This window comes from Protopterus annectens, chromosome 15.part0 (assembly GCF_019279795.1).
Source record: "Protopterus annectens isolate FY-2018-M chromosome 15.part0, PAN1.0, whole genome shotgun sequence".
Classification (NCBI taxonomy): Eukaryota; Metazoa; Chordata; order Ceratodontiformes; family Protopteridae; genus Protopterus; species Protopterus annectens.
In genome coordinates, this window is record NC_056749.1 from 252,266,764 (window position 1) to 252,293,535 (window position 26,772).

Consider the following 26,772-nt stretch of genomic DNA (forward strand, 5'->3'; position numbering starts at 1 on the left):
TTTCTAAGTTTCTAAGAGCAATATTTAAAATCTGTCCATATTTCTGGGCCTTTGTCCCCCCTTCCCCACCACTGTGTCAGGCTTTGTCCAGATTTCTAGCACTAAGAGATTGAGAGGTATGCTGATATGTGATGCTGCATGCATTGATAATTGTAAGCACACTAAATCTGCTGACTGTCTCAAGTCCAGTCTAACTGTGCTTTCTTTGTTTCTCAGCTACTGTAACAAACCCATCTGATAATCCTATTTATGTGTGATGCACTCCCACAATTTATCAACTTCACTTCAGATATATGCCACTCCTTTCATCTCAGTCTGTTCCATTAAAGAAGGAAAATTTATGTACTTTATTTATTTTACCCATTTTATATTTATCATGGTTCTACTACAGGGTAAAGCATGTAAAACAGCTGATTTCTATTAGTTAAACTATCATCTTTTAAAAGTCATCCCATCTCACTACACAATTGTGTTAATATGGCTGAATAAGCTCCTAGCACAGGATATGGGACATTGCAGCTGTGTCACACACCTACTTGTTATAGTCCCTTTCACATGGTACTGTTGCAGGTGCTTTCCTTAAAGCAGAAATCACACCCAGCCTTTGGGAATGGAAATTATGACAAGAGATTTTTAATACCAGATGATTTATCCCTAAGCAGGAAGGTAGAAAGGCCTTCCTAATGAATGATATATTTTCCATTAATTCACTTCAGTCTAACAGTCCCCATACTACAACATGTTATAAATAAAAAGTCATTAAATTAGTTTTAGCACATATCCCTCAGTACTGATGAAACCAGACTGTTTTTGTCTCACCCCATATAAACTATGTTATCAAGTTTATGTTACATGACTTAGCATTTAAAAATACAATCTAGTTCTACAATGTTTATGTCTTAATATATGCTTCATCAAATTCTTAATATTTCTAGCTTCACAACTCAATGCCTCATTCAAGTTTGCATAAAAAAAAAGGGGGTTCACCATTTCTGCTTCTATGAATGCTACTTATTTCGTACTGAAGCCAGGCTCAACATGTCAAAAAGGAAAACATCTGCACTAGACTGGTTTCTAACAAACAAACCTGATAAAAGTTCATCTTCAGGTTCTTTACCACATATGTTTAGTGATCTTCTACAATAACTGTGCTTCCCTCTACTCTGTTAGAAATTATCACTCTGTCTTCACCTTTTACCTATGCCTCTCAACTTTTTATCACTCATTTCATTTATAGCTCATAATTAAATCAGTCTTTGGTTTACCACCCTTTTTATATAACTCAGTATTCTGTGTATTGTGACATCTATCCTACTGCATAGTTATTTAACTATATTGGCACAGAATATAATTAGTATAACAAACCTTATATGTGTAGTTAATATCTTATCTATTTTGACATTGTAACATTTATTTTAATTGTAATTCTGCCTGATATTGCCAATATCATATAACCTAAAAGTTATTTTTCATACTGCATGTACTCAAGCTTTTCTCCCCAAGCGTCCACTGAAAAGAAACCTTTGTGCCCAGTCAGACTTCCCCAGTCAGCAAATGTAAAATAAATAAATGAATAATATACCAGTCTTTGCCCATAGACACACAACTCATCAACCCAAGAAGTAACATTTTAAAGAAGTACAAAATCTAACACACTAATACAAAAACTTTCTTAACCATTCTTACTTCTATAAACTAGAGTACTCTAACAAATATTTACCTACATGATACACCCATCTATTTATTACCATCTTCCTCAATGTTCTAAACAAACTGGCACCTATACACAGAAAAAGGGTCAAACAAAATATTGTCCCTGGCTATCTGCAACAACCAAGAAAATTAATGCAAGAAGGCATGGAGTACATGGTAAGGTACCAAAATGCAACAAAGTCTCCCAAACTTCAGACACCTTCACATTCCAAACAAAATAAAAGTTAAAAAGAATAAAATAAATTAGTATTTTAACCTATTAAACTATCAAAAAAAAATCATGTTACCTTCTGGAGCTCCTACAAAAACATTTATCCCTTGTAGAAAAGACCAGCAAAATCTCTATTGCTCCACTATTTAACTTGCACTTCATTTCCATCATAACAAAGACTACTTAATGTGCACATTAGCCATTCACCCCAACTTAATGTCCAAGTCAATGCCAACCATAACACTTTCTCCATCAACACTGTCACAACCTTTTTCACTAAAAAGCACCTCCAAAAATTAAAACCTACTACCCTTGCTGTAGATAACCTACACGCTGAATACCTGAAAAATTGCAGCAGATGACATTGTCTACCCTGTGTCAATATTCATGAACAGATTCATAAAACAGTCTTATGTTCCCTCTCTATGGAAGAAACCATTCATCTTATCACTGCACTAAGAGAGAAACACAAATGATCTTAACAACTAAAGGCCCATAAGCAAACTTCCATCATCAAAAATCTTAGAAAAAATACGTCCATTTTCATTTCTTCAACAATATTATTATAACCTCGTGTCCCCCACTCATCATGGCTTTAAACCAAAGCACAGTACCACTACTGCACTACTAGACTTCTGTAATCCACTGGGTCTGCTGCTAGGCCACCTTTGTGAAGAGGAATAACTGTTTGCTGTTCTCCATTCTGCAGGAACAAATCCTGTGGATAGGCTATGATTGAAAAGGGTACTTAATATATTTGTGTGTGTTTATGTATATATATATATATATATATATATATATATATATATATATATATGGGTCCCCTTCAGTAGATCAAACGTTTATATATTCGAACCACATATGGCCGTGACCTTACGTTCGAACTTGTAAAAGTCCGATCTAACTGAATTGAGATCTCCACATAGAGCGGAAAGGGAAGATTTCCCATTTCCGCAATGTAGTGCGATCTCGAAGTTGGTATATTTAAGTAAGGGGGGTGTGGGGTGCGAATCCCACCACATGGAAGGTACAGGGGGGGAGACATTTAGTTTTGTGTTTTTTGGTTTTATGTGGTTTTACGGCAGTGTTCGAACTTTTACGAGTTCGAACATATGGTCTCGGCCATATGTGGTTCGAAGTAGTAAAAGTTCGATCTACTGAAGTAGTATATATATATATATATATATATATATATATATATATATATTTTTTTTTTTTAAATCCCACAACACTGAAAGCCATATTGCCGAAATGAAAATAAGGAATACAGCCGGTGCATGGACCAAAACAAGTGCATGGAGGAACCACAATTATGTAACCAAATGTCCAGCACAAATAAACACTACAAACAATATTCCACAGTTCCGGTATGTAACAATATCTCCGGCATATACCAAAAGCTTATATAAATAAACAAGCAAAGGTTATAATTCCAACAGCTTTTCAATATCTTAAATTCATTGAATTACATAGCAAAAAATAACAAAATAAAAGCAATAACCAGCCAGGCTATGCAGACCAGTTTTGCCCTTGCTTTTGGTACAGAGCTATTCGTACATACTGGAACTGACGAATATCATTTGTAGTATTTAGTTGTGCTGGACAGTTGGTGGCATATATACATATATATAAATATATATAAATATTCACATCATACCTCTCAGCACCTTACAGCAAGAAATCTGGACAAAGCCATAAATAATGGGTGGACAAAGACCCAAAAAATAGGAACAATTTTTTTAAATATTGCTCGTTCAAACTTAGAAAGCTGATAGAATAACAGGTTTTGTGTTAGCATGAATTTTCTGAAGAATATGACATCTGAAACTCATATGTCTGTCATTATTTTCTGTCTTCAATCTTTAATGAATTCTCAATGATTTGCCAGAAAAAAATAATTTTATGAAAAACAGACTAAAAATATGAGGCAAAAATCTGGACATTCTGCGAAAATCTGTACAGTTGAGAGGTATTCACATTATGTATATATTTATATATATGTATGTGTGTGTGCGTATGTTCATGTACTTATGCACCTTTATGTATAGCTATATCTATTCAAACACACACACACACACACGTATATATATATATATATATATATATATATATATATATATATATATATATATTATATATATATATATATATATATATATATATATATATATATATATATATATATATACATACATATGTGTGTGTGTGTGTGTGTGTGTGTGACTGTTACATGCATATATTGTGATAACTCAAGAAGGATTAGCTCACAGACTCATAGATTCATAGATATTGACCATTTATGTCTGGTCAGCACCCTCCGAAGTGCCCAACCTCCTTTCTCCAAGAGGGTCATACCAATTAATCCTGGAGTAAATTTGTTATACCTATCCAGTTAACTAGATTATGCTTAAAGGAAGATAGAGTCACACTGTTAACAAGCAGAGTAAGTTTATTCCAGAGGTTTGGAATACTCTAAGTCATAAACCTCTCCCTCCACCATGTTTTATCTGCTCATGATGATTTTAGTCCCTGGTTCTAGCACTGGTGAGATATTGGACTTATCAAGATAAAGAAGGTCCAGGCCAATCCGGTCACTAATGGTGCATAAGCTAGTCAGAGATCGCCCCAAAAAGTCTATACACATGTGATCATTTTGGTTAGGAACGTTTGGGGACTTCCTGTTTATCTGAATGAGAATACTGAGGAATCTTATGTGATCATCAGGGGACTAACAAAGTGTTCTGTAACAAGTTTTTAGTTGAAAAGTATTCTTGTCTAGAGTTATCTATAGTTGACTGTGTTCCATTTGTGGGCTGCTAGGGATCTGCCTGACAGAGATATATTCTGTAACAAATATCCATCACAGTTGCCATTGGGTCTGATGGCATGAAAAGTACAAAACCCGGTATAGAGAGAGTGTTCTTATTACATTTAAACCAAGTCTCAGTAACTACACTGACACAGATGTTTTACAAATGTAGGACAGTCTCATAATCAGGCAATTTATTGCTTAGACTTCTGCAGCTGAACAGAGCTATAGTAATGTGATCCGATTTCAATGTTGATAAGTCAGTTACACTGGAATGCCCATCACTAGAACTCCGCCGAATAAGTCATTAGGAGAACAGCAAATACTTTAGCCAGTATGCAGAAGCCTTGCAATGAGATTAGCAGGCCTCGGTGAAGCCATCTTGACTATCGAGCATCTCATTCCATTCGAACACAATGGATACCCCCTGGAATGGCACCAGCTATTTAACCAATTATTAAAGTTATTAGCTTTTCTTTGTATTTAAGCATCATCCGGAGTGAATCAAGTATTCCACTCTGGACCAGTGTTTTACATGCTTTTCTAACATGCATGAAAAGTTCTGACATGTCTCCATACACTTCCCTCAGGGTTTTACAACTCTCAAGTTGTTCACTCCCACATGTATCACTACCACGCTGTAGTCATACTTGTCAGGATGTAAGGTCCGTAAGGCCCTTGCAATGTCTGAAATCCAGGTACGTGAAAGACAACTCACTGTAACTCTCTCCTTGTCTAGTCTTGTAAGTGACGAGTCGGTGAGCCTGACAATAGTCACCCATCATTAAAAGATTTCTGTTGTTATTGTGGGTTAGGGTTGCAGGTTGGAAGTGCTTTTACTCAGAATGAATCCTTATGGTAGGAATGCATGTGGTGGATGAGTGGATGAGTGGAAAAAGAAACTGGGATTATATTTTAACAGTTAGACCACTTAAATGTAAAATGCAGTGCAGCTATTCACTGGAATTACTCAATATAGCCTAAATCATTTTCTCTTTAAGCATTTAAGATACAAGAGACTTGTGTTTTAGGTTGTACCAGTGCAGGGATGTCTATTTGCTTTTAACATAACAAAGCTAAGCAAATGCTTCATTAAGCCAACATAAATGTCTTGAAGAACAACACAAATAAACAAACAAATGGAAGCAAACCAAAACTTGGCACAATTTTTTAGGTCAAGAACAAAGGACACCTGTTAACTCAAGTCACATTATTTGCTTGTTTATAGGCCCCATGTACCAATGTCATAACCAATAATTTCTTTAGCTGGCAATCTACAGGGGTAGCTCTAGCTGTTAGCTGCAGTATAATAAATTCCATCTGCAACAAGCAGCTTTTCAAAGTGTTGACCGTACTCACACCCAATGGAGAGGTCTCTCTCTTCAGCATTAACACATGGTAAGGACTTCTCTCCTGAGTCAGGTCCCATAGCTTAGGCATTTTTTTTGCCTCTTTTAAACTCTGCTTCCACGTCAGCATGTTTTTTAGGCTGCCTTCATTATTTACATTTGGCTCCCTGGAGACTCCTCTTCTGAACCTTCTCTAGACTCAGAGGTAGAAATCTAACTCCCTTGAGATGATGCCATGATATATATACCTTAGAGACAGCTGCTCTGCATCTGTTGCCATGTAGACTTTCTTCCCTCAGTTTGCCTGACTGTACTGCATTTCTTTTCTATGACATACCCCTTGTAAAGCCATGACAGCAACATCAGCAATGTATTTCTCACTCTCACCAATCATTATGCCAGAACACACACACATAGACACACACACACACACACACACACACACACACACACACACACACACACACACACACACACACACACACACGTATATAAATATCTGTCACTAAAAATTATGATAACCTAGTGTTAACTCTATTCCTACATCTAGCCATGTCATTCAATGTTGTCTCTTATCAGAAACTATTAGAAAAAAACACTCACAGCTTGGACTATCTAATACCACCTTTATCTGGTTCCAAAGCTAGCTATGTGCAGATCTCAGTTCATGAAATTGTATGGTATATATACACTATTTTTGCTGTTCTGTTTGTATTCCTCAAGGTTCCATATATGGCACAAGTTCTATTTACTATATTTATAAAATACCTCCCTAGGGCTACCAAACAAGACTCAGTATTCCTATATTATGATGATTCCATCTTAATCTGCTCTTCCCCCAAACATGACTGAGCTCCAGCAAATAACTGAAGAATTCTTCTTCTCAATAAAATCTTGCTTAGACATCTCACAACCACTTCTGAACCCCACAAAAACATATATATCAGCCATCAATACTGGGAATAATCATCAATGAATACCTAAAATCTGACCTTTAATTTCAAGTTGCGTCTAAAAAAAAAATAAAAATAATAAAAACACAAAAACTAGGCCTATTGTACACAGCCAAACCTTTCCTTACAGGCAGTAGTCAGAAAGCAACAGCCTCTACATACTTACTCCCAGGTCTTTTCTATGTCATTCCAGTAGTCAAAAACATACAATTAACCCATGTATCTAAGCCTGAGCACTGCTACAACAAAGTTGCACAATTTGTAGCCACCACATCTAACAAAACTCACCCTTGCACACCCTTGAGACTCTTAACTGGATGGAACTGTGCAACCATTTTTTACTGCAGCCAGTTATTAAAAACAGCACACAAGACAAACCATTGTCTCTGAAAAGTGCCCATCCCTAAAAATGGACTACAGTGGTACAGTCCAAATAGTCAGCAGTGCTTCAGAGACAAATCACATCTGTCACTCACCAAAATACATAATACTGCTGGCAACACTTTGTATTCTAAATCTCTATCTAAAATTTGGAACTCAGTTCTAGTCAATATCTGACAACTAACAAACTCACATTCTTTTAAAACAAAACCTAATCTGTATGTAAAAGTCACGTGATCTGCTCCGGCTCTGCTGCCATTCAGTTGCCCTATAAGTGAACATGCACCATACCCACCATCCTCCTCTACTGTTTCTCATTCACTACTAGTGACACCATCCCGCATGTATAATAACTAATTATAGCTGCTGATATGCCTTTTACTCTTCCTCACCCTACACCACTCTTCTTCCAGCTCTGCCCTGACTCTTGCCTTTCCCTAGCCTTCTGTCTTAATCACTGCAGTCTTTCGCTTCCTCTCTGACTTTATTTTTATTTTTTCCCTTCTATTTACTTCTCTCTGTCATTAACTCTTTCACCCCTTTTGCTTTTGAGGCATTCAGTATTCCCATGCTTACAACTTCTCACATCCATTGCTAAGTACATGCAGCTTTGTGATTATTGTTGGTATAATTAGAATTTGTTCCTATTGTTCATTATTTCTGCATGATGATTACTGGGACTGTAAAAATAATTTATTCTTTATTGTTCATTATTTTTGAGCAACTTTTTTTTTTTTGTATTTGCTTATATGTTTATTTTATTACTGTTTTACTGTAACACAGCTTTTCTTCTCTAGCCTCCACTGAAAAGAGGTTAGTTGCTGTCCAGTTAGACATTTCTGGTAATCAAATGCAAATAAATAAATGCAAATGCAAATAAATAAATAAACTAAAAATGTATGCATTACAAAACATGCAAATTGCCAAGATACATTTAATTGAACAAACAGGCTAACTTTCCTTCAGTTGAAAAAACATTTAATCAACTCACTAAACCAATAAAAAAAAAGAAAAACTTTTCCATCTCTGATTGATTGCACTGAAAACAAAATGGTGGCACTGTAATGTACATTTGAGCTATACTGTCATGTTTGTGATTATTGTAAGTTTTAGAGAACATATTTTTAAACTCTGAATGTGACCAATGTTACAGAATCTGAGAGCAAAAAACTGATGAGGAGCTATCCAAATCTTTATACTCTCAAGGTTTCCAGACATAACTTGGAGGTACCCAAGGCTAATGCAATGTTAAAGGTTGGAATGGTTGTGAGACTTCATTTTTATATCATTACTACCTACCATCCAATCACAAAGCAGATAACATTTGTGTTTCAGTTTTGTCAAAATATAAGTAAATTACATAAATAAAGAATGGCATTTATTATTGTCAATTGTTTTAAATGGTTCAAAGTCAAATTCTTCCTAAAAGACTCAGAGAAGAACTATAGCATATAGGTTCATAGGTTCATGCTAGGCTATCTGCCCTAGGGCATTTATAAGCCTAGCCAGAGTGTGTTTGGCTTTCACCACCCATTTTAAATTAATTTTGCTATGCCCTTTTTCGAGGTTAGTATACTGTACCTCTGTCTAACAGTGACACAGAAGTGATACCCGGGGTAAACCTACGATCTCCCATCCACTCATCAAGATTCCTCTTGAAGAGAGTCAATGAGGGACTCTGCCTAACCTGGACTGGGATTTTATTCCAGAGTGAAGGGAGCCTCTGGGTTATGAATCTGTCCCTCCAGCATGTCCTATTTATTTCAGTGCTGAGGTTCAAGTCTCTCGAGCGCGTAGCTCGATGGGATTTGGATTTTCTGAGGTGCAGCATGTCCATTAATTCCGGGTTGGACATGGCTTTATACGTCAGGCACAGATCGCCTCTGAGCAGGTGGTATGCCACTGAGTAGAGCTGGAGTTTCTTTAACCAGGCAGCATATAGCATCTGTTTGAGCCCTTTGATCCTCTTGGTGAGGTACTTTTGGGGTCTTTCCAGTTGCTGTAGGTGTCTGGTAAGGTACATCCCAAATGTACTCAATTATGTGCCTGATGAGGGATGAGTAAAGAGGCACGATGACCTCCCCTGATCTAGATGTGAATCCCTTCATGATTAGGTGGGCTATATAAAATGTTTTTCTAACCACTTTGGCCACGTGGTTGTCAAATGAGAGATTGCTGTCAACTTGAGTTCCCAGGTCCCTAATTACTTCTTCTGTACTTAATGGATTACCACCTATGTGGTAATTTGTGGGCACTTTGTTTTTGCCAAAGGGGATGACTACACACTTTTTGGCATTTAGCTTGAGGCCATGGCTCTGGCACCAGTTGTCTGTTTCTATGAGACCCTTTTGGAGGATGTTTGTGTTGGCTGGAGAGTCGATTATGGCACCCAGTTTGCAGTCATCTGCGAACTTGGTCAGCCACAGTCCTTCCATGTTGGCCTGTACCTCCAAGAAATATATACCGAACAAGAGAGGTCCCAGGACTGAGCCTTGTGGGATGCCACTTGTAACTGGTTTGGAGTCTGACATGGCTCCAGCAATTCTAACCATGTGTGTTCTGTCCTTGAGCCAGTTTGCAACCCATCTAGTGACATAGGGGTTTATATTTAAGCTGGTGAGCTTATCTATAATGCCTGAGTGGGGTATTGTATCGAAGCCTTTTGCGAGGTCCAGGTAGGCTGTGTGGACCACCTTCCCCTTGTCAATGGCCTTGGTGACTGTTTCAAAGAAATCAACCAGGTTTAAGAGGCAGGATCTGCCCTTAACAAAGCCGAACTGGGTAGGATCCAGTGTCTGTAGGTCCCCAATATCTTTATTTATGAGGTCCATGATGATCCTTTCCATAGCTTTGCAGACCAAGCTAGTCAGGCTTATGGGGCGATAGTTTCCAGGATCCGTTGAGGCACCACCTTTGTGGAGAGAGACCACTGTTGCTGTACGCCACTCTTTGGGTACATATCCTGTAGTAAGGCTGAGATTGAACAGTAGTTTTATGTTTGGGTTTAGCTCTTCTTGGAGTTCATGTAGGACGCAGCCCGGGACGCCGTCTGGTCCCATTGATGCTGTGTTTTTTGCTTTGGAGATGGCGGCTCTTACCTGAGCATCTGAGATGTCAGGGGGGCAGCACTCTGCTGAGATAGATATTTGCCCTTTTGGTGGGGAGGGAGGGGAGAAGTTTGCGCTGAACCTGTCAGCTAGGATGCTGGCAATGTCTGTGGGTTCGTTGTATTTTTTGTCATTTTGGACTAATTCTGAGCATATCTGGGAATTCCCACCCAGGTTCCTAACATAACTAAAGAAAGCCTTGTGATTATCCTTAGTGTCCTGTGCAATTTTTCTCTCGAAGCTGGCCTTAGACGATTTTATGAGTGCCCGTAGTTTTTTGCTAATACTGATCAGAGATGCCTTCCCTTTTTGGGATTTTGCATGTAGTAGCTTCCTCCTTCTATTGTATAGTTTGTTTATGGCTGGGGTCCACCAGACAGAACGTCTGCCTTTGGAGGATTGGGTCTTGGTTTTATTTGGGATCGCATGATCCATGCATTCCTGAAGGTGTTCATAGAATGCGTTTATAAAGGATTCTGTGGTCTGGGCCGTATTTTCCACAGGCCCGGGGGCTTTGAAGGATTCCACCTTGGTTTTGAGGAGTGTGAAATTTGCTTTAGAGAAGTTTTTCACTGTGGTTTTCAGGGCAGGGGGTGGAGTCAGGATGTGAATATCCAGTGATATTAGTTTATGGTCTAATCTTACCAGTGAGGGATACACTTCTGGTCTGGAGCATAGAGTCCCCATCTTGGTGATGATCAGGTCCAGTATGTTTTCCCCTCTTGTGGGAGTAGTAACAAGTTGTTCCATAGCATTTGAGTTTATAAATTCTAGGAACCTTTGGGCTAGGGTGTTGGAGCTAGAGTAATGCTCCCAGTCTATTTTTGGGTAGTTGAAGTCGCCCAATATAATGGTGTTTGGAGAGACCTTCATATTTTCCAGTGTTCTCAGGAAGGCCGAGTGAGGTTCCTGGGTTTGGGAGGGTGGTCTGCAGCAGGCTATAAACTGGAAGGCAGTTTTACCCACTGTTAGTTGCACATGGATAGTCTCTGATGCTTCATGCTGTGCCACCAACCTGGAGGTGTGGGTATCTTTGACGAATATTGATACTCCCCCCTCCTTCTGTGGTACGTTCCAAGTTTTGGGGCCGAAAAGCATGGTATGAGGTATAACCTGGTAGTGCTGGGGTGCTCTCGGGAGCCTTGAACCAGGTTTCTGTTACTGCACAGATATCGATGTTCTCCATGCTAAGGAGAGTTTCGAGTGCGTGCATCTTGAGGTTTAGACTTCTGGCGTTGAGTAGCATTACTCTTAGTTTCTTATCCCTTGTGATACCTATGGAGGTGGGTTTGTCTTTTGAGTCCTACTTAAAGAAAGATTTTAAGAACTTATATAGTATGATGTGTCTGTAGGTTAGAGTTTCTTCAGTGACTATAATTAGCCATACCCTGGAAAGCAATACAATATATATACGTTATAATAAAAACCTACTTGGCAAGATGGTTTTATATCTATTTTTTGTTCCATGACTTGGAATGTCCAGCTCCTTTGGGTCTCCAAAGTTCATTGGTATCTCCTGTGAATGAAAATAAACAATATTGTGATAGAAATAATAGTATCAAATTATAATAAAATTAATATGAATTAAATACTCTTTTTATGGCAGAGCTGACTTTCTTTTACACAAGTTTATTTTTTGTACTGGATTTGCTGATCGGGTAGTTCAAATGAATCATAGCCCTTTGGCAGATGAGTTTCCCAAGGTGAAATTACCAACTACCATTAAAGGTAGAACAACTGATATTAATAGCATTACATTAGCATGATAAATCAAAAATTCATAGAAAAGTAAAAAATACGATTAACAGTTCAACATTTTTGTCATCATCTGTTTAAATAAGCAATATCACAAGTAAAAAGGTGACATAGAAAAGCTACATAAGCAAAAACAACCAATGTTGTTGAAGTGTATTGCCATAAAACTTCTTTGAATGAGGCCCAACGGAAATATGCAGTTGACCTCTTAAGGCACACAGATGTTCCGATATGGCACTTTGAAATTCTTAACTGTTTTTTTAAAGCTTCTCCATATCTAGGATTGACTGTGATTATATATGTATATATATTTTAAAAATTAAAAAAAAATCCACAACCGGCCACAGTAAAAAAGATTTAATAAAAAAAGCACACTAAACACTCTGGCACCTCGGCACACAACCTTGCATGAGTAATACAAACACGCAGATGTAAAACTCTTAAATAATCCATTAATCAGCAGTAATTACATAACAATTGTTTCCAATTAATTTCCAAATTTAAACCTACAGGCAACAAAGTATCATACTTTAAAATATAAATAGATTATTTATAGTTTCTCCTTAACACTGCATATTTCACCAACTTTTACACATATTTGTTCCAAAACACAACCTTTTAGTAAAGAAAAATCACTATTGGGTCTTTGTGTGTTTCTTTAAAAAGCATAACTATATTGCTTTCAATTTTATTATTTTTTATGTCCCTAACATGTTCTTGCAATCTAGTTTTAAATTTCCTTTTACTTTCCCCTATATAATACAAATTACAAGCACACCCCAGGGCATATATAATGCACTCACTATCACAGGAAAATCTGCCAGAAGGGGAAAATGGATTTATTTTACCAAAACTAGGGACAATATTACAACATATGCTGCATTGGAGATGGAAGGGTGATGAGCAACAAGATTATCATGTTTACCATCTTTAATCAAAAATTCCCAACAATTGTTTTATGTGTTGATTATCTCACTACTAAGACTATTATAAACTGATACAAAGTATACTTTCTCCTTCATTTGATTTGTATCCATGTTGTGAATTTTATTTTTACAGCAATATTTCTAAGATTAGCTCCCACCCCCATCCTCTGTGAAACTAACTCATGCAGAGATTTTTAACTATATTTAGAACCTCTAGCAATGAACATTTTAAACGTACTTATATATTCCACCACAAAAATCATCCCAATTATTACAAATTCTATCAATTCAAAGGAACTCTCTATAAAGAAGGGATTCCAAAAGATTTGCAGATGAAAACTCCCCCCATGTAAAAAAATGATTACTGTTTGCAAATTTCCTATGGACAGATGTTCTTATACTACCATTGTCCATACCTTCTAAAACTTAATCCAAAAAATTCAGTCACGAACAAAGGCGGGCTTTTTTTGTGGAAAGCCAATCAGAAGTGAGAGACTAATAACTTCTATTCACATCAGAAAGGATGTTTAAACATGCACATACTGTTTATTTTGCTTCATCTGAAGGTTTTACTAGTGGGGGGTGATAATACTTCTTATCCCCCTCTACCTAAAGCACAGCAACCGGAAATGTTAGAACAGCAGTTTTGGAGGGAAGGAAGCGATCAGCAGTACAAATAGAATCGCAAAAGAAATTGGAATCAGCAAGGGCAAAACTATTTTAATGAAGGAAATATTCGACCCCATTCTAAACGAGGTAGATGGAACTGAACTTTCTTCTAAGGTTGTTAATAGTGCTGTATGTCCTATTTAATTAATTGGTAATTTATCTGGATGTAATTTAAGTTCAAGTGAATGCAGTGATTTAAATTTAGGTCTCAAATTTGTGCCAACAGTGATTCCATGGGAATGGGAGGGTGGCCTAATGGTTAAGGTGTTTGCCTTACAAACAGGTGCAGGGTTCGAGTCTCACAAGGATAATTGTCTAGGCTTAAAATGGCTCGCAAGGGCAGTTAGCTTAATACTAATCTATGAACCATGTTTGCATATTTTGCAACAAGAGATATTTTGTCTAGTAAGGAAATTGCACTTAAAATGCTTTTTTAACAAAGTGAATTTTCAGCATCCTGATATCATGCAGGATGAAAGGTTTTAGATGATGCTGTTTCTGGTGATGAAAGTTTTATTTCTTGTGTTTCTGATTTGGATGATTTAAATGCTTATTGTCATTTAAATACAGAGGCCATTCAGTGTACAAATACTTTTATTCCACCATATAATAATGAAACTGTTAAACATGTTTCTTCCATGTTCAATTTTCAAGTACAACAGTTGTATCATGCTTTTAAGAAAAGTAGAAATGTTGCATATAATCTAACTAAATTAGAATAGAATGCTCTTATGAATCTAAATAAGCAAGCCCTCAGACAAGGGAAATAAGAGTGCAATATTACATTATACGCAATATTCTGCTATGTTTTATGAACATCTTAACTGTGAAATTTAAAGAAAATACAATATTAATATTTATAATAATGCTATTATGGAATATAAAATGATATTACAGAAAGGCTATTTTACCAAGGAAGATATTGATAAAAAGTTTAGTGTTGAAAGATGTAAGATACTTTCTTTTTACTGTGTGCCAAAGTTGCATAAGAATATGGGTAATCCTCCTGGTCATCCAATAGTGGCAAGCTGTAGATATTTTCTGAATAAAATAGGTTTATTAGTATATAATCATCCAAAACCTTTTGTAATAAAGTTAAAATTGTATATTACAGATTCTTCTGATTTTTTAGAGAAAATATCTGACATAACATGGGATAAAAACATGTATTGGGTAACTATGGATGTAAAAGGCCTTTATTAAGCATAAACATGGGATTAGAGCTTTATCTTATTTTTTAGGAGCACCCCCTTGTCAAACTATATTGTGGAAGTTACACATTTTTGTTTGTTGAATAACTACTTTACATTTGATAAGACACTGTATCGACAACTACAGGGCACAGCCATGGGGGCTTCTTTTGCCCCGTGTATGCTAACTTGCTGATGGCCCTTTTTGAATTGGAGTATTTGTATAGGCACAATTTTGTGGATGACCATGTTATTGGTTACTATAGATATATAGATGATTTAATTTTCATATGTAAAGGTGTTAAAAATAATATTAGTAACTTCCATCCAGACTTAGAGAATAAGATATTTGTTTTAGGTTTCAATGGAATACAGTATGATAAAAAAAATAATTTTTTGGATTTAGTTTTAGAAGGTATGGACAATGGTAGTATAAGAACATCTGTCCATAGGAAATTTGCAAACAGTAATCATTTTTTACATGGGGGCAGTTTTCATCCAACACATCTTTTGGAATCCCTTCCTTATGGAGAGTTCATTCAAATTGATAAAATTTGTAGTAATTGGAATGATTTTGTGGTGGACTGTATAGGTACATTTAAAATGTTCATTGGTAGAGGTTATAAATATAATATAGTTAGAAAAATCTCTGCATGATGTAGTTTCACAGAGGACGGGGGTGGGAGCCAATCTTAGAAATATTGGCACAAAAAATAAAATTCACAACGTGGATACAAATCAAATGAAAGAGAAAGTATACTTAGTAGTGAGATAAGCAACATATTAGACAGTTGTTGGGAATTTTTGATTAAAGATGGTGAACTTGGTAATCTTATTGCTCATCACCCTTCCATCTCCTACAGACGAGGTAAAAATTTAAAAGACTTTTTAACTTCTAGTCTTTTTAGTTCTCCTGATGATAGGATTTATTTAAATCCTTCTTTAATGGGCACTTTCCCTTGTGGAGAATGCAGCATATGTCATAATATTATCCATAGTTTTGGTAAAATAAATGGTGTCCATTTTCCCCTTCTGGCAGATTTTCCTGTGACAGTGAGTGCATTATATATGCCCTGGGGTGTCCTTGTAATTTGTATTATATAGGGGAAAGTAAAAGGAAATTTAAAACTAGATTGCAAGAACATGTTAGGGACATAAAATAAGAATAAAATTGAAAACAATATAGTTATGCATTTTAAAGAAACACATAAAGACCCAATAGTGATTTTTCTTTACTAAAAGGTTGTGTTCTGGAATGCATGTGTACAAGTTGGTGAAATATGTAGTGTTAAAGAGAAACTACTTTATAAAGAATCCATTTATATTTTAAAGTATGATACTTTGTTGCCTGTAGGTTTAGATTTGGAAATTAATTGGAAACAACTGTTATGTAATTAAAAACGAAAAGATATTGCCTTTTGCTGCGGTGAACTGTCCAATAAATAATCCACAAACCAAAAGACAGCTAGTTCACCCAGGCTAACACTGTTGTGAGGCATCCATTTAGAAAATGGGATTGTTAATCCGGTTTATGCATATTAGATGGAGAAATCCAAACATGGATTGGCTGGAACCTTGGTGTTGATATTCTCATTGGGTGAATAATTTTGACTGGCTTATATATACAGATGAATGTCCCATTTGATTATACGATCTGAAGAAAAACTATTCGAAAGCGCTTATCGTTGGACAAGGGACTTCATTTTTATTATTTTTGTTCTTATTTTGTTTTATTTTATTCTTTTCATTAAATTATGGATTTTAACAGAACTTTTATTACTGGATTGCAGAGACAGTGTATTTGCTTTTCAGCACAGTGTTAGCCTGGGTGAACCAGCTCTCTTTTGGTTTGTGGATTGTTATGTAATTAGTGCTGATTAATGGATTATATAAGAGGTTTTACATCTGAGTGTTTGTATTACTCCTGGAAGGCTGTGTGCCGAGGCACCAGAGTGTTTAGTGTGCTTTTTTACAGTGGTCAGTTGTAGATTTTTCATCTTTCTGCTGTGAGTTGTTTTGCTGATATTTTAAAGATCATTTGCAATGCTTGGATGATTAGGTAATTGAATGCAATACTTAAATGTGTTTTTAAGTTGGTTGCTTAGTTCTGATGCAGTCCTGTATTTAGGGATGAACGTGATAAACTTTTAACTTTTGTTTCTGTGTATATATCATTTGACACTGTGTATTCTCACCTGATCATTTTGCCAAGGCCATAGGTTATTAGTTTTTATTCTTTGCTGGTATATGTTTGGTTATGAGTTAATGAAGCGGTTATATGCTGTAATTAGCTGAGGACTTTCCAACCTGAGTTGAAAGCATCACCAGTTCATTGAGGAGAGGCTGATAACAATATGTTATCCGAGTCCTGCATTAGTGGCAAATCTTACAATTAATAAAACCGTATTTGTTCTTTGTGCATTTATGTACATACACACGCACACACATACATGTATATATATATATAAATATATATATATATATATATATATATATATATATATATATATATATATATAAAAATATATATATATATATATATATATATATATATATATAAAAATATATATATATATATATATATATATATATATACATACACATGCATTTATATTGTTAGGCATATATGTGTAGGTATGTATTTAACCTTTTTAAATTACTGTTATCTACCTGTTTGTCTTATCTGTCTAGCTATCTATCTACCTACCCTCCTAATATATTTATGTATCTGTCTATCTACAAAATTGTTTCAGATGTCCAAAGTGGGACTCTGGATGTGGGCCAAACATATACCATCATAGCAGGTGTGGCCAAGCAAATAACACCTGAAGAAAACACCTCTGACTGGAACATTTGACGTGCTGCTCTTGTCTGCCAAAAGACATAAGACTCAAAGGTTAAAATAAGGACTTACAAGATATCACAGGTGGCAAACTTATATATTTATGTTTTGATAATTGCACTGAATATTGTTTTCAATGGATACAACCAACAATGAACACAGACAATAATTAAAACATATCAATTACGCTATTCAGGGGCATTTTCAAAAAAATCACAGTGTGATATTAAGTATAGAAAAAATTACTGTAGTAGATATAAAAGCTTATTCTGTTACACATTATAAGAAAACTTCACAGTGTAATATCAGGTATAAGCAAAGCTCCAAATATAGACATGTAAAAGGGTTTTTTTTACCATTTAATTTTTGTAGTAACTATGTTGTTGGCATGTAAGGTGGGTGTGTTGACTTTAAAATGTGCATTTTTTTACTTTAGTTCTTTATATTTTGTCTAGAACAATATCTGTTAAATTTAATAAATGTGGGATAGTCTTGGTGCATGCTCTGCAACTGTCGGGTACTTTTTAATTCTGAGTCATGTGGTCCTGTGTTTTCATGATACAATAGAGGGGGGCAAACAGCTTCTAGTGAGTTGGCATGTATTATGTATTCTGTAGCAGATTTCAGCACAAAATTCCAAAGAATGCAGCACAACCAATGAATTATTCAGCAGGGCAATTAAATAATAAATCAATAAATAGCTAAATCTGTTTATTTTTCAAATAAGTAACACAAAGAAAATGGACCAACATATGACTCCTAATAAAATACATAATACTTTGTACAAAATGTAATAACACAAATATAGCACTGTAATAAATAGTTGTTTACCATGGGATGATCACTTTTAGGAGCAAAACTGGGAGCATGTATATGCATTCATAGGCTCATAGGATGCTATTAGGCTAATGGTCCTATAGCCTTTACAAGCCTAGTATTATTCCCATGTTACCTAATTGCAGAGCAAGTCTATGATCAGCACTGAGTGCACCTGTCCATCAGGGATATAAGTGCCATCCCTGGTGTGAATTTATGGCTCTATCACCTCAGTTATAGCCCAAAGTAAAGCATGTTTTTGTGTGTTATTCATTAGCTGATTAGTGCTAGAATGAAAATGCAAGGTGAAAGGGCCATCTGCATGTGGGACTTGGTACTTTAACCATTACCTGTTGGGAAGCTAGAATGTCTGCAGTACTGAGTTTCACATACAAGAAGAGGACTAATGCAGGTTTCAGGAGCAACTGGGACTGCAAATGTGAAGTTCAGTGTAGCGCAAATCAGCTTACAAACTGCTGTGGGGACAGCTTGTAGTATCTTCTTCTCAAAAATACATCTAATTCTCTGGTAGGCTAGTGGCTATGCAAGCCCACCATCAACTCAGATGGGGCGAATGCACATATGTTGCCCATGTTGCCCTAGAGCTTTTGTGTTGGACAGCATCATGGCCATGCAGCTTTACCTGTAAGCTTGACCCAGGTCCCTGCTGTCAATACTGAGTCCAACATACAGCTGGAGCTGCTGCACTAGGGAATATAGTCCAGAAGTGGTGGGCCTGCTAAGTCCTTGTTTAAGTTCATGCTATGATCAGAACAGGTAATGAGATTCATTAACATAGAACATTGAATATGTTCATTACATGTTCCTGGCATTGTGGATCTGCCTTCATTTCAAATCCGTAGGGACCTGAACTGCAACATACTCTCCTTCCTTAGGAATTCATCAAAAAGTGCTGCCAGATGACAGAGAATCAGGAAGTAATTGTACAGTTGGTCAGCATGCAGTATGTACAAACAGAAATTTATTACACTTAACAAATATAGCTTCAGTGAGATAACTGGAGTAAAAACTACATATTTTAGAACAAGAAGGCCCACTTTACATGCACACATAAATACAGCAAAAATGCAAGGCAAAAAATAAAAATAAAAAAATAAAATAAAACCTGGAACATGATTTTTAAACACTTTGCTTAAATATGTTCTGTTAAATACATATAAATAAAATGCAGTTAATCTAGCTATTTGTACAAAACAGAAAAGTAATGGCACAAATAAATACCGAGCAACAAAGCACACAAACCGTATTAGAAAACATCAGTGGGCTGGCAAAGAAAGCCACCTTCATACATAGTCTTGCAAGCTGAGTACGTGGGTGTGAAGCTCTAAGCCGATGTTTTTCATTCTTTCTTTTCCTTTTTTTTATTGGTATTGACATTTCTGATCGAGACTGGCAGGTTGTTCAATAAATTAACCAAACAATACCACATGCAATTTGGGTTCTGGATCATTTTATTACAGATGATTATTTGGAAATCTGATATTTTTATTTCAGGTATACCATTCTGGGAACTGGTAGCATGGTGGAAGAATTTGGTGTTGAAGAATGTGAAATGTTAAATTGTGTACTAAACAGTGCACATTGTTTAAATTAAAACCTGCCTTATATTTTTATGAAATCAGATTTAATCTCAAACATCCCATCTTAACCCGTAATATAGATCTCAGGCATGTTTTCTTGAGACACGTTCACAAAAAATTATGCCTGAATGAGACAGTAGTCTTACAGTACAAGAGCCTGTCCCCTTTCCAGCCAGGTTGGACAGTCATGTTATAGAACAGCAATGCTTTCCATTGCACTCACAAACCTAGTATGACCACTTTAAAGGGTCATGGTTCTTAGCTATAGTGACATTTTTAATGAGTTCAAACTAGTGTGCAGGGACTCCATTTCTGCAACTGTGTAGGACTCCTCACCTGCCTGGACTGGGAAATTGAGATGATGGTGATAAGACTCAACTAGAGCCTGCCAAATTGGAGGTTTATCTGGCATGGCTTACCCTGTTGCTAAGAAGCAGATAAACATATTTCTAGAGAAACTGGAACTTTATATCCATTATAGCATGTTAGCATTTTAGCATCTCTCCTTGCAATCCATACAAGAACGAATATATAAGATAAGTTTATATGGACTGCTGTGAGCAGGCAATCTGAAAGTTTAAAGGTGCCTTGAATGGACCCTCTTGTGCTAACCATTCTTGTGTCCAGTCAAGAATTTATTGTGCAGATAGGTTCCTCAAACAGTGTAGGTGGTGTATATATTTAGCCAGGAATGGAGTGCACCACGTAGTTTACCTCAGATAAGATACTTCTGCTATTCAAACTGACACTCGCTGGTTCCTTGATTGTTAACCCTTACCTCTTCAGTGTGCCAAAGGGTTCCTATTAGGTTATCGAACTTCAACAAGTTCAAACCCTATATGGTCAAAACCAAATAGGTGAACTTGCTGTAGAGTAAACTAACTGTTGCAAGCAGGGGGGCAAGCCCCCCTGCACCCCCGCTCTTTAAATATACCAAGTTCAAGACCGCAATATAGTGCAGAAAGGGAATATATTGCAATGGTTAGTTTACTGTTGCATGTTTTATTTATTTTTTTTGCCGTGTTCGAAGTTTTGAAACTTCGATCATGTAATAGGAAGTCTGTGCCACATACCTCCCCAATATATATAACATATTCTTGCCATGGCTTGTTTGAAATGTTTAGATCAATGGATAATTAATGAAAATGTATTTGAACCAGAGCATGGTCCTGAGGAGATCCACTTTTTTTAACAGCAAAGTTTCTCTTAGTGAGATAGCTTAAGATCCATTCGGTGGTAGCAGATCCAGTGCTAGAGCATGTAAGAGAATTAATTAGGCGAGTATAAGGCACCAAGTGTAATGCATTTGTGAACTTCATGAACAAGGTGCCAGTGAGGAGGCCTTTGCTGGCATTTGTAAGAATAGTGCTTACAAGCATATGCATTCCTTTATATTTTTACAGAGCCATGCTGATTTTGTGCATGGTTGGATGTAGCTGCCTATGGCCTGGTGCTGGCTGTGATGCCCAACCAGAACAGGTTAGTTTAGAAATGATTTCCTGCATACTACTGATTTATGGAAAAATCAGATAAAGAAACATATTTTCTTGCTTTACTCAGCTTCTTACTTGGTGCTTTCAGTCAAAGAGGCACACATGCACCTGGCATAAGGTTCAATAAAATGGGATGGAATTTACTTTTCAAGCAAGCAGGCATAAGCACCATAAAGTATTTTTTTCACTTTACAGGTGTGTGTGTGTGTGTGTGTGTGTGTGTGTGTGTGTGTGTGTGTGTGTGTGTGTGTTTGTGCATGCGTGTGTGTGCAGCCTTAATCTTCCACACCAACTGCCAGATCTTACTTGAGTTTCTTTCCCTAAGTTAAATCTGAAGATTACCTTCTGTCAGTGCCAGTCATTAGAGTTTCACAGTTTAAGTAATTGATAAAATACATGTTGTTGATTAATAAATGTGTTGTTCTGTTAACTTTTTAATGATATTTATAGTAAGTAGACTAAAAACTCCAAACAAAAAACACAAAAAAAAAAATCAAAAACCACGCGGAGGCAATTCAGAGATGACACAGTTGTCAATATAAATAAATAAATCAATCAAGCAAGCAATCTTTAATAAACTTAACTCTTTCATTTAGTAAATTAAAATGGCTTCTTTAGAGTTAAAAATTCAGTAGGAGCATCATTTAATAACTCCCATCAATTAATTCCCACAAGAAAGAAGTGACATCATAACAACCAGATGCTCTTAAAGAAAAAACACTTCAAAATGTAACTCTAACAATCATAAGAAAGTGTAAAACAGACAAATAAAATTTCAGTAGTCTTGTTTATATGTTGAAAATATACAACTATCTAAACTATATCCTTAAAGCAGATATTATCAATTAATACAACTGTAAAAACTTGCAAAATACTTAAATTTTAGCTACCAAACTAACTCTTTAAAATCTAACAGGTTTAACAAGTCACCACCTCTTTCAGAAATTGTTACCTGAGTAATAATAAAAAATAGAAACTTTTTAAAATTTAATCAAACCATTGAATATCTTTGCAATGCATTAGTCTGTTTTTATTCTTAATGTCATTCACATGGTCGTAAACTCTATCCCATAACCTCCTCTTTGTCTTACCTATATAGAAAGCACTACACGCAGTGCAACTTGTCAGGTAAACAATCCTCCTACTGTTACAATTTAAATGCCCAGGGCATCCTATGATCTGTTGTATTCCTCCATAGTAACACAGGGGCCACCATTAACAGACCTAAAATATTTACATGCCCCACATATAAACATTGTTGCAGGTTTATGTAAAGCCTTGAAAATCTAAACATCTTTAGTATTCTCTAATAGCAATTTTAAATTTCCTCCTTTACAGTAAACAATATGACGTTTCTCCTCTAATTTATCTTTTAAGTCCTGTGTCAATAAAAAGGTGCCAATTTATGTTCATAATATTAACAATTGACCTTGTATCCCCATGAAAAGATATAACCATTAAAGGCTCTATTGTTTAAATTCTCACTTCCACTTTTATGAAATAGGCATGTGGAAATACCCTCCCCCCCAAATAGGGTCACATTTGGTCAACATTGCCTGTAAAATCTCTAACTTAGCATTTTGTAACTAATCAAGGGGAGAACCACTAGAAGTGAACATAGCTATGAAAAAGTCCAATTCATCGATCAAAATGTTATCATCAAGAACATACCTCTCAACCAGGAAACATTAAAAATCTGGACAAAGGCCCATGAAAATAGGTGCAAATCTGTACACTGGGTAACATAAACTTTGCATACATAATTATGTAACCCACCCACTCAAATGGAATTGTGGGATACCAACTTTCAAACGCAAACTGAAGAACAGACATATGGCCCCATATCCTGTAGTTAATGGTAACCATTTGTTTTAATGTGCAGTTACGATGTTCACTGGGAAGGGAGAAGATGATGAACCTTAGCATTTTATTTGTGGTGACTTGCAGTATGTCAGTTTTGTGGTAAAAGTAGGCAATTTAATGGTAGGCAATATTCTAACCTTAGCAAAAGATTATTATAGTTTGCTAGGACCTCCAAAATTCACTCTCCATGGCCTACTGATCAGTGGCATAGCTAGAGTTTGTGCCACCTGGAGCTGTCTGAGTTTGCTGCCCTTTCCCCCTCACAAATTCATGGTTGAATGGGGCCTCCATACACAGCCCCCCCCCCTGCAGCCATTCCAATGTCCCATTACTTGGCTATTTTGCCCCATTTACAGTAAACACTATAATGTGTATACTGCTTTACTTCTATAATGGATTATTTGTATTTCATTAAAAACTTTTATTTTACATTTTATAGCACAAACACTAAAATACACCTGCTAAACAAAGCAATACAGTCTCCCAATGAAAATAGACTTAGCTTTAAAACGTCTCTGCCCTTATATTCATTGAAACAGCATTGAAACTCACATTGAAAGAAAATGCAAAAGACATCTAAATAATTCCACATTAAAGAGATTTGTAACTAATGAAGAGGTTGCTGTTAGCAAACAACTTTATATTTCATTGTTTCATCTACAAATAAAGTGCCTGTTGCCCTTGAAGAATAAATTGCCTATGTCACATTAAAAACTGATAAGCTAGTAATATTGCAATAGGGAATGGATGGCAAACTGATCAACAGGTTCATAGTTACTAGTTATCTCTTCCAAAGAGGACATTCTCAGGAATGCAGCATCCACCTCTTTTAAAAGTACAATATAAGTACAGTGTCAGCAATCCATCTACATACTGTGGGAATTAAACCCACAGTCTTCTGCATCAAAAGCAAGTACTACCTGTTGTGCTACTAACACAAACAGAGTTGGCATAAGCAGCACTAAACTTCTCTCCCCCTGAAGAACTATGCAGCACAAGAAATTTGTAAAAAGCCAAAATGTATTGGGGGAGAACAAAGGCCCAAAACCAAGGACATATTTTAAACATTGCTTGTATAACCTTAGAAAGTTGCTAGAATAAAATGTTTTGTGTTACCATGTGTTTCCTGAGAGATAGGAAGCCTGAAACTTAAATTGTTATCATTATTTAGTGAATTTAGTTCTCACTGAGACCAAATCAAGCCAGAAAACCACAAATTTGAAGAGGAACAGAACAAAGTATGAGCAAAACATTCTGTGAAACTTTGGACAGTTGAAAAACTCCTTGAATCATTAGTGGTGGTATGGTAGAGAATTAGGCTCTTGCTCTTTGTACCTAAGGTACAGGGTTTGAGTCTGAGTAATCCTAATTACAGGTTATAAGTACCTGGGGCATTACACACACACACACACACACACACACACACACACACACACACACACACACACACACACACACACACACACCATTGTAAAATGCAGAGCAGACATTCAAAATGTGAAGTGAAACTGCCACACCAAAATGCAAAGGAACTGAACTGCAAGACATTGTAAAATGCACCTTGTAAAAACCAGGAACTGCAAGACATTCTGTTTCCCATCCTCACACTTGTAAAATGCACCAGGTACAATGGAACTAGCACTACCATTCCGCACACATAAATAAAAGACCATTCCATTCCCAAGAACTGAGCGAGAAAAGTACACTGCACACACTTAAATGCATCTTGTAAAAACTAGACTTGCAGAAATGTATGAGCCCTTGATAACATTGTCAAAAAATGCAATGTAAGTTTCTGCACAGCAGTACACTTTTCCAAAAGAATTAATAACACAGTCTTTTTGTTTTTTTCCTTACCTGGAGCCAGGGAAAGAAAGAAGAGCTCTGCCTGTGTGAACTCGTACTGCCAAAACCAGCGGACTGGTAAATTTAAATTAAGTAGTAATGGCTCGCTGTCTGCGTCATGCTGATATCACCAAGCACACTCTGCACGTGATGACTTCAGGATCAGTTCCAAAAAAAAAAATTCAAAACCCCCCATGAAATTCAGAAATTAAAGGGGCCACTCAGGAATTCATGGCACCCCAATATTTTGCCCTCACAGCCGGTATTTACCGAGGAATTCGGTATGGTTGAGAGGTATAATCAAGAATAAGTCTGGCAAGCCAAACCCATCTGCTCTTTAACTATATTCAAATTTGGAAAAGGTGGGTGCCAACTATCATAATGATGGTTAAGAGTTAGAAAAACTTTCCGTTCGAAACACAGTAGTTGTACATCTTTTTTTCCAAATCTTTACTAAGTGACACATCAAGATAATTGATCTTTAAAAAATCACAATGAAAGGTAAATTTCAAAACTCCAGTAGTTTGTTGTATGCAGTCAATACATTTCATGAGTTGACTAATCCCAGCATTCCACATAATAAAGATTTCATCCATATTCCTATAATAAACCTGAATAAAACTATAAAACTCAAAAGAAAAAACAAAGCTCTTCTTCCAGAAGGCTAAAACTAAATTCACATAAATATGGACACATGAAGCACCAATCACCACTCCAGATGTCTGCTGGAATGAAATAAACAAATTTGTTTTTAACATGATGTTCATTAAGTCACATAACACCCAAAATTCATTGTTGTCATAAGATGAAAAATCAGTTAATACTTGCTAAATATAATCTAAACCTGTGTCATGTGGTATAATGGAAAAAATGTCACAAACATTTGTCATTAAGGGTACCACATTAAGGTTCTGTAGAAAATGTCATGAATCCGTTAACATGTAAGAAAAATTATCCAGCAATGGTTTAGTTCACCTGTCAACATAAATCCCCAGATGTTCCATTTTGGACTTGCTAGTAGCAACTACATTTTTGTGGATTTTCAGGATACAAGATATCACTGAAATAACATAATGTTCATACTATAACTGACTTATTATGCATCCCTACATTAATACAGCAAATAAATGGCAAACAACTCTAGCATAGGCAACATGAACCTCATTCTTGGAAACTCTGCAATAGGTGTCAAATCATTCAACATTTCTATTATTTTACTAGAATAATCCACACAATCCATAATAACCAC

The 26,772-nt window shown here is 36.1% G+C and overlaps 1 protein-coding gene across 2 annotated transcripts in view; it reads right to left on the reverse strand.

The window, feature by feature from the left end:
- The window catches only part of PTPRR (protein tyrosine phosphatase receptor type R), a 1,539,596-nt gene that overhangs the window by 585,547 nt on the left and 927,277 nt on the right, over nucleotides 1-26,772 (reverse strand). For both annotated transcript variants that reach the window (XM_044057006.1, XM_044057007.1), the window contains exon 7: nucleotides 11,955-12,039. In XM_044057006.1, the coding sequence (XP_043912941.1) occupies nucleotides 11,955-12,039 (85 nt within the window). The remainder of the gene's footprint in view (nucleotides 1-11,954; nucleotides 12,040-26,772) is intronic.